A 9171-nucleotide genomic window follows, 5' to 3' on the forward strand; every position below is an offset into this window, starting at 1 on the left:
GCCCCCAAAGAGCCCTCAGCAACCCCACCTCCCAAAGGGGCCCCAGCAACCTCAGCCCCCAAAGAGCCCTCGGCGACCCCATGTCCCAAAGGAGCCACAGCAACTCCAGCCCCCAGAGGGGCCCCAGCAACCCCAGCCCCCCAAGAGCCCTCAGCTACCCCACCTCCCAAAGGGGCCTCAGCGACTCCATCCTCCAAAGGGGCCCCTACTCCCTCAGCTGTGATCCCTCCCTCCCCCAAAGAGTCCCCAACCCACAAAGGAACCTCAGCAACTTCACCCACCAAAAGAGCCCCAGCTACCCTATCCCCCAAAGGGGGCCCCTCTCCCCCTGTTGTGATTCCTCCTTCTCCCAAAGAGACTCCCAATTCCCCAGTTTCAGTCACATGTCCCTTGGAGTCCATTGCCCCTCAGGCATCTAAAGGGTCCCCGAAGAAGAAAGGCCCCACAGCTCTCAAAGCAGATGTTGCCCCAGCTCCAGAAAGTGTACCAGTCATCACAGCTCCCGCTCAGAAAGATCCACCAGCCAAGAAGAGTTCTGCTACTTTACCTACTGTGTGCCCAGATCCCTCAGCTAAGAATGGTACTAAAGGACCCCTTTCTACAGTAGCTCCAGCCCCTCTGCTGACGGTCTCCACTCAGAAAGGCTCTTCAAAGACTCCAAAAGCCCTCCCTATTTCTCCCTTAAAAGGCAAAGATTCTGTCCATTCCCCAAAGGGCCCCTTAGCTCCTCCTCCTGAGTCTGAGACATCCACCCCTCTAGCAGCAGCAGCCTCTGAGAAGGTCCTTCCTAAAGCTGGATCCGCATCTGTCTCCCCAGCACCCACTCCATCAGTCTCTCTGCCTCTTGCACCCTCCCCAGTTCCCCCTCTGCTTCCTAAACAGCCATTTCTGCCGTCCTCACCTGGGCTGGTGCTGGAATCACCCCGTAAACCCTCAGCCCCTGCTGATGAGGATGAGCTGCCGCCTCTGATTCCCCCGGAACCAATCTCGGGGGGAGTGCCTTTCCAGTCGGTCCTCGTCAACATGCCCACCCCCAAACCTGCTGGGATCCCTGCCCCAGCCCCCTCTGCCAAGCAGCCTGTTCTGAAGAACAACAAGGGTATTTGCCTTGGTTTGCTGTGTGCATGGTGTGTTGCCCACACCCCTCCTGGGGGCTACCCACCAATACTAACCCTAGGATGCGCCGCTTTCTCCAGTGTATCTGCTTGTGTTTGGACATAGAACATAGAATGAGAATTTTAAATGCAAGAGCTCTGGGAATGTGAAACAGAATCTTGGTTTTCATCACCTCAGATAGTCCATTATGTATCATCATGTGTAACGTGGTCTAGACTAACCCTGGGTCTGCCATCTTTCTTACCTAACTGATCTGACATTGAAAACCAAGACCTACTAGACCTTTAATTTGCTCTAATCTCTGCCACATCACTAACCTTGTCCCTGGGCCTGGAATTTGCTAAAATATTGGGAAATTTGGAAATATTTGAATTTCTTTTCACTTGTTAGGCTTAGTAATGACCAGCGCCCAGGGACTCCCTTTTCTTAAAAGACCTACTTTTCCTAGCCTGAGAATGGTGCAGTTGTATGCTTTTTTGCCTCAGTAGTCTTTACTGATGCTTAGCTTTCCAATTGAGGGAAACTTAAAATATATGAATTATGTTGGGAAGAAATGGGAGAGGTCACAGGACAGTATGTAGTAGAGGTGACTGTTAGAACTATAGGTCGGCATCATTGCGAATCTTTGAGCTGTGTTGATTAGATCGAATTGCTCGGGTAAGTGGTTTGAAAGTAAGGCTAAAGGTGTCTACACAACTGCTTCTGGCCTCCCCCAACCCAGTTTAAAGGATGAGGGATAAGGCCCTCCCTGGCATGCCTCCACAATGTGATCTTATTGTTTTTTCACTTAAGTGTATCTGGAGACACGTTGTCTGCCAGAACCTTTCTGAGATGGTCAGGCTATTGGGTAGAATTTGGAGTTACATAGGTCACTGATGTTTGCCTGTGCCGAGGAGTGAAGACGTTGAGGCAAAGGAAGCAGTTAAAGTATATATACTGCTTGGCTGTGTCTAGTAATTACCTCTCATTTCTGGGGCTGATTCTTTAATAGATGTGTACACACTAGTTTGTGACTAAGTTGGGGGCTGTCAAGCTGGCATCACATAAGTCAGTTGGTTTACGTTTAGTTTTGCAAGGTCTAGCATAAGACAGTGACCTTTAGTCCAGGCAGGCCATGGTGAGGTGCTGCCTCCTCATAATCTCTACTGTAAAATAGTAAAAGTTACTTGTCATCTTAGGGTCTGGAACAGAATCTGACAGTGATGAATCAGTACCAGAGCTCGAGGAACAGGATTCCACACAGGCAACCACACAACAAGCCCAGGTGGGTATTCTCTTACTCACTGGCAGAATTAGTACAGTGAAGGAAACATGGTAGAACCAAGGTTGATAGAGAAGCCAACTTATGTATTTGGAGCTATGAACCTTCATAAAGGGAAAACTGCGTGTGGATTGTGGTATCCAGGTCTTACCTGTGGTATCCAGGTTCCAGTTTATTTACAGTTGTTTTATCTTCTTAGCTGGCAGCAGCAGCTGAAATCGATGAAGAACCAGTCAGTAAAGCAAAACAGAGCCGGAGTGAAAAGAAGGCACGGAAGGTAAAATTTTAAGTTATGAACAAGGATGAAAGTTTCTGATGAAGCAACTTTAGAGAGGGAGGACCATAATGGAGCTCTTGGTAGTGGTAGAATCGTGTTTATTTAAAGTAGCATAAGTTACTATCGCAGAAAACCCAGGAGTCCTGGAAGCCAATTCTGTATTCTTATATAAACTTTTCTTAGCCTGGGAAAAGGCTTTGCTTTGGATGCAGTGCTGTTATCTTCCTTACTTCCTAAAGCTACTTTTAATGAAGTTGAAAACCTGATGTTCTCTTCTATTCCTTAGGCTATGTCAAAACTGGGTCTTAGACAGGTTACAGGAGTTACTAGAGTCACTATCCGGAAATCTAAGAATATCCTCTTTGTCATCACAAAACCAGACGTCTACAAGAGTCCAGCTTCAGATACCTACATAGTTTTTGGGGAAGCCAAGGTAAGGGAAGTTTTCTTGGGAGTTGCTCTAGACCAGGCTTTCTTACCCTCAGCACTGTTGACATTTTGGCTCAGACATTTCTTTGTTGGGGAAAGGCTGTCCTATGCATTATAGTTGTTTAGCAGCAGCACATCCAATTGTGATAACCAGAAAATCTGCAGACATTTGACAGATGTCCCTTGGGGGGCAGAATCACCCCCCTAGTTGAGAACCACTGCTTTAGGCTTAAATTATTTCTCTTTCTAGTAATAGATAATTTCAGTGAGGGCAAGCAATTTAAAGATAGATAGTAAGTTAACCTGAAGTGTGTTTACAGTGAGAGTTTGGAAAGGATATAAATTATTTTTTCATTTACTGCATACTGATCTACTCGCATGAATCTCTGTATTTTCTGCCCTGTAGATCGAGGATTTATCTCAGCAAGCACAGCTAGCAGCTGCTGAGAAATTCAAAGTTCAAGGTGAGGCTGTTTCAAACATTCAAGAAAACACACAGACTCCAACTGTACAAGAGGAGAGTGAAGAAGAAGAGGTATACAAGGAAATCTTTTATATTTTTAATCTTCTCCACATAGTATTGTGTTTGTATTAATGCGTAGATTCTGTATTGTTTTAGGCTCTTGAATCCATTCAGTTAAGGAGTTCTGAGTTATATTAAGAACCAGATTCAAGAGGCTCCTGACTCCAAAGAACTGCTGAAGTTGTTCTTGCCTTTAGTTTATTAAGTGTTTTTCCCTCTCTGTTAGGTTGATGAAACGGGTGTGGAAGTTAAGGACATAGAATTGGTCATGTCACAAGCAAATGTGTCAAGAGCAAAGGCAGTCCGAGCCTTGAAGAACAACAGTAATGATATTGTAAATGCTATTATGGTAAGCGTCCACTCCTTTATTCCTTGACTCCCTCTGCCTTGACTAATTATGGGTGACTTTATTTTCTGTGGTTAAAATCAGCTAATTAAGAAGCCTCATTCTAAAGCCTATTCTGAGTTGCCTCAGGTTTTAATGACCTAAATTCTCTCAGTTTACCTGTGGCTATCTCTGATGATCCCTTCTCTCTTTCAGGAATTAACAATGTAACCATCTGAAAATGAGGACCTTTTTTGGTGTTTCAAAAGAGTATCCGCGGCTTGGTTTGAAATTTGTACTGTTTCTATCATTAATAAAGTTATGGCTTCTTGTTGGATGAACTCAGTGGGTTCTTGGTCTCTTCCTCCAAGAAAGTGAGAACACATTTATTAATTAGTCTTACGGCTTCAGCTTCAGTTGAAAAGGTTTAGTGCCACAGACTCCCCACTTAAAATCTCTGCCTTTTCACCTCTTGGCAGAAGGTATTGTCCTAGGCTGTTAGGACCTTCTTGTCTTCAGAGAATACAACTTAACTGTAAAGTTTCTTCTTTCCAATTTCTTTCCCAGATATTAACCGTTAGTAAATCCTGATTCTTTCTTTAATAATCAACCCCTTCTCTGACCTCCAGTCTTTCTGAATACATCGGCCCTCTGTGAGAAGCAGTTCACGTTAGTTACCTCTTGACATGTAAGAGCTTGGTTGGTACAGGGTTGGAGAGGGTGCATAATGCATGTGAGTGAAAAAACTACACTTTGTAGAAAATGGAAAGGTACCTCATGAAGGAGAGGATTTTGACTGTTGTATACAGTGCATTCTGCTGTTAGGCATACACTAGACAGACATTTTCGTCTACAAAGTAAATTATGTTAGGGTAGCCGTAATTATGCTAGTGGAAACCAGAACTGTACCAAGCAAACTGATACATGTGAGTAGTCAGTTTATGATATTGAGAGCTCTGTAGAAGTCTTAAGAAGAATAAAATTTCTTAGTTAGAGTTCTTAGAAAATGTTATGGGGCAAAGCAAGACTAAAATTTGGAAATAGGAAAGCTACAAGTAAATGTAGAGGCAAGAATCTGATCGGTGGTTACCAGGGAAAAGGGGGGGTGGGGGGAGGGTACGGAGGGGGAAGTGGTGTACCCACAACATGACTAACAAAAATGTACAACTGAAATTTCACAAGCTTGTAATCCATCATAACATTAATTAAAAAAAAAAAAAAAATGTAGAGGCAAGAATCCTAAAGTGAGTAAGTGATGGAATACCTAGAAAGAATGTTAGAATGAGAATAGATTAACATCGTGGAAGGCTTTTGGAACTAAAATCTGTTGCTGATCTTCCACCTTTTTTGGGGGGGTGGGGGGGATGTGGGATGCTACCACAGCATGACTTGATGAGAGGTGTGTAGGTCTGTGCCCACAATCCAAACCGCAGACCCCAGGCCACCGAAGCAGAGTGCGCGAACTTAACCACTATGCCATTGGCCAGCCCTGAGTTCAGTCTTGATCCCTTGAGAGAGTAGGCATTATTTTAGTAGATATTAGTGAAAGCTGAGGACCAAAGAGGTTAAAGGACTCCCCCAAATTCAGTCACTAAACTACAGGGCCTTTTTGTTGGGGTCAGCTATCCTGGAGACACACATTGACATCTGGCTGAGAATGATGTGCTTCTGTTTCACTGGGGTAGAACCGATTAGATCATTTGATGATCAGAAGTCTCAGGAGGCTAAAGATGGGCCCCTTGGCTACCAAATCTGAGTAAATCCAGTAATTCTTATTTCAGAAAGAAAGTTGGGGGTGTTGACTCCTGATTTGTTAACTCTTCCCTCTCAACAGAATTAACAAACTGCAATTCTTGGTTACTCGTAGCTTGTTCAAGGCTGTTCGTATCACCAGTGCTGTAGTGTTATTTCTCCCCACCCTGAGGACCTTGCTGTTGCCACCCCTTCTTTCCTTCTACCATTCACAGATTCCTTTCCCTCAACTGGTTTTCTGCTGCCACACTTGAATTGTATATGCAACTAACTTGTGTCACAGAATGATTACATATTTGTTTCTCAAATTAGCAAGTTTACAGTTTGAACAAACCTTTTGAAGAGGAATTATTCCTTCCTGGTTCTCAAACTGATTAAATGCCTGTGTTCAAATACTCAGTAGACCATTTAATAGTGATATCTTTAGGAACCTCTGACTTCATCTGTAAAACTAGAATTAATATTCCCAAAACACATAGAAGATTATTAGAAGCATTTGCTAAGACTCTGAAATTGGCACGGGTGGTTTACTAAATGATCGTTCTGATTTCTGAAGAAGGAAAAAACCTCGTGGGCTGGTTTAGTTAGTTAGCTATACTATCTCACCAGGCTTCTACCCTTCACTTAAAAACGGATTTTTGGGGGCTGGCCCCATGGCCAAGTGGTTACATTCGCACTCTACTTCGGCAGCCCAGGGTTTTGTCAGTTCGGATCCTGGGTGAGGACATGGCACCGCTTATCAGGCCACGCTGAGGTGGCATCCCACATGCCATAACTAGAAGGACTCACAACTAAAAATACACAACTATGTACCAGGGGACTTGGGGAGAAAAAGGAAAAACAAAATCTATTAAAAATAAAAATGGATTGGGGCTGGCCCCGTGGCCGAGTGGTTAAGTTCGCGTGCTCTGCTGCAGGCGGCCCAGTGTTTCGTTGGTTCGAATCCTGGGCGCGGACATGGCACTGCTCATCAGACCACGCTGAGGCAGCGTCCCACATGCCACAACTAGAAGAACCCACAACGAAGAATACACAACTATGTACCGGGGGGCTTTGGGGATAAAAAGGAAAAAATAAAATCTTTAAAAAATAAAAAAATAAAAATGGATTTAATTGGGAAATACTTCAAATATGCAGATAAAAGTCTGTGTATACCTACCCCGCAGCTGTTCTTTTTAAGAAATTAAACATTAGACATACAGCTGGGGACCCCTGTATACCCTTCCTCAGTCCTATTTCCCTCCTTCAAAGGTACCACTGTCGTGAACTGGCATTTTGTAATTCCTGTACATGAGTTGATGCTCTTAATACATATTTATGTAGTCAAAGATGTTAGTGCTCTGCAGGTTCGAAAACTTTAAATTATGTAGTATGTTACCTGTCTTCTGCAAATTGCTTTCCACTTCAACTTTTGTTTCTGAGATTTATCTGTGGTAAAGATGTAGTCCTATTCATTCCCTTTCCAGTCCACTGTAGTCTGGCTTTCACCTCTACCTCTCCACCAAATGGCTCTCCTTAAGGCCAACCAGTTGGTAATTCCAGTGGACACTCTTCATGCATGGCTGCATTTGTCTTTCCTTCTTCAAATTAGTTCCCTTAATATCATTGCCTTGGTTTCTCTTAAGTCTGGTTCATCTTTAGTTTCAAGATACCCAAAATTAGTTCCATTAGGTACTGTATGTCAAAATTTTCCCAAGTGGGGACCAGCCCGGTATTGCAGTGGTTAAGTGCGCATGTTCCGCTTCGGTGGCCTGGGGTTCGCCGGTTTGGATCCTGGGTGCAGACATGGCACCACTTGGCAAGCCATGCTGTGGCAGGCATTCCACATATAAAGTAGAGGAAGATGGGCATGGATGTTAGCTCAGGGCCAGTCTTTCTCAGCAAAAAGAAGAGGATTGGCAGCAGATGTTAGCTCAGGGCTGATCATCCTCAAAAAAAAAAAATTGTCCCAAATGTATTTCTTTTTTTGGTGAGGAAGATTGGCCCAGAGGTAACATCTGATGTCAATCTTCCTCTTTTGTTGGGGGAAGATTGTTGCTGAGCTAACATCTGTGCCAAGCTTCCTCTATTTTGTATGTGGGATGCCGCCACAGCATGGCTTGATGAGCAGTGTGTAGGTCTGTGCCCAGGATCCAAATCCACGAACCCTGGGCCACTGAATTGGAGCACGCGAACTTAACCACTATGCCACCAGGCCGGCCCTTCTCAAATGTATTTCTTGCTGACACAGCTATCCATTTAGTCCTATAAAGAAGCCTGATCTTTGCAACTAATGGTTTTGGTAAAACTGGATATCCAAATGCAAAAGAATGAAGTTGGACCCTTATCTTACACTACAAAGATTAATTACAAATGGATTAAAGGCCTAAAGGTAAGACTTAAAACCGTAAAACCCTCAGAAGAAAACAGGAGGAAACCTTAATAGATTTGGCAGCTATTTCTTTTATATGACACCAAAAGCAGAGGCAACAAAAGAAAAAAATAGGTAAATTAGATCTCACCAAAATTTAAAATTTCCCTGCATTAAAGGACACAAATCAACAGTAAAAAGGCAACCCACAGATTGGGAGAAAATATTTGCAAATGATATCTGATAAGGGGTTACTATTCAGAATATATAAATAACCACAAGAACCAAAAAAAGCAGATTAAATGGGCAAAGGACTTGAATAGACTTCTCTACAGAAGTTACACAAATGGTCAATAAGCACGTGAAAAGATGCTCAACATCACTAATGATTAGGGAAATAGAAATCAAAACTACAATGAGATAACACCACATGCATTAAATAGCTACTATCAAAAAAGAATGTGTTGGCTGATCATCAGGGAAATGCAAATCAAAACTACACTAAGAGCACCTTACACCCATTAGAATGGCTAAAATAACCAAAACAAAAAATAACACATCTTGGAGAGGTTGTGGAGAAAAAGGAACACTCATACACTGCTGGTGGGAATGTAAACTGGTGCAGCCACTGTGGAAAACAGAAATACCATATGACCCAGCCATCCCACTACTGGGTATCTATCTGAAGAACTTGAAATCAATTCAAAAAGACCCATGCACCTCCATGTTCATTCCAGCATTATTCACAATAGCCAAGACATGGAAGCAAGCTAAGTGCCCATCAACAGATGACTGGATAAAGAAGATGTGGTATATATATATAATGGAATACTACTCAGCCATAAAAAAGGATAAAATCGTCCCATTCACAACAACATGGATGGACCTTGAGGGTATTATGTTAAGTGAAATAAGCAAGACAGAGAAAGACAATCTCTGTATGACTGCACTCATATGTGGAAGTTAAACACATGGACAGGGCCAGCCCGGTGGCACAGCGGTTAAGTGCGCACGTTCTGCTTCGGCAGCCTGGGGCTTGCCAGTTTGGATCCCGGGTGTGGACATCACCCCACTTGGCAAGCCACTGTGGTAGGCGTCCCACATATAAAAAGTAGAGGAAGATGGGCACAGATGTTAG

General features: G+C 43.5%; 1 protein-coding gene across 1 annotated transcript in view; it reads left to right on the top strand.

Annotated features, from left to right (window-relative positions):
* The window catches only part of NACA (nascent polypeptide associated complex subunit alpha), an 11718-nt gene extending 7446 nt beyond the window's left edge, over nucleotides 1-4272 (top strand). Inside the window, exons 3-9 of the mRNA XM_046661116.1 lie at nucleotides 1-1099; nucleotides 2295-2380; nucleotides 2577-2654; nucleotides 2941-3087; nucleotides 3490-3618; nucleotides 3833-3955; nucleotides 4148-4272. The exon at nucleotides 1-1099 is cut by the window's left edge and continues 3863 nt beyond it. Coding sequence (XP_046517072.1) covers nucleotides 1-1099; nucleotides 2295-2380; nucleotides 2577-2654; nucleotides 2941-3087; nucleotides 3490-3618; nucleotides 3833-3955; nucleotides 4148-4162 — 1677 coding nt within the window. The 3' untranslated portion in view covers nucleotides 4163-4272. The remainder of the gene's footprint in view (nucleotides 1100-2294; nucleotides 2381-2576; nucleotides 2655-2940; nucleotides 3088-3489; nucleotides 3619-3832; nucleotides 3956-4147) is intronic.
* Nucleotides 4273-9171: the final 4899 nt, after the last annotated feature.

This window comes from Equus quagga, chromosome 1 (genome assembly GCF_021613505.1).
Source record: "Equus quagga isolate Etosha38 chromosome 1, UCLA_HA_Equagga_1.0, whole genome shotgun sequence".
Classification (NCBI taxonomy): Eukaryota; Metazoa; Chordata; class Mammalia; order Perissodactyla; family Equidae; genus Equus; species Equus quagga.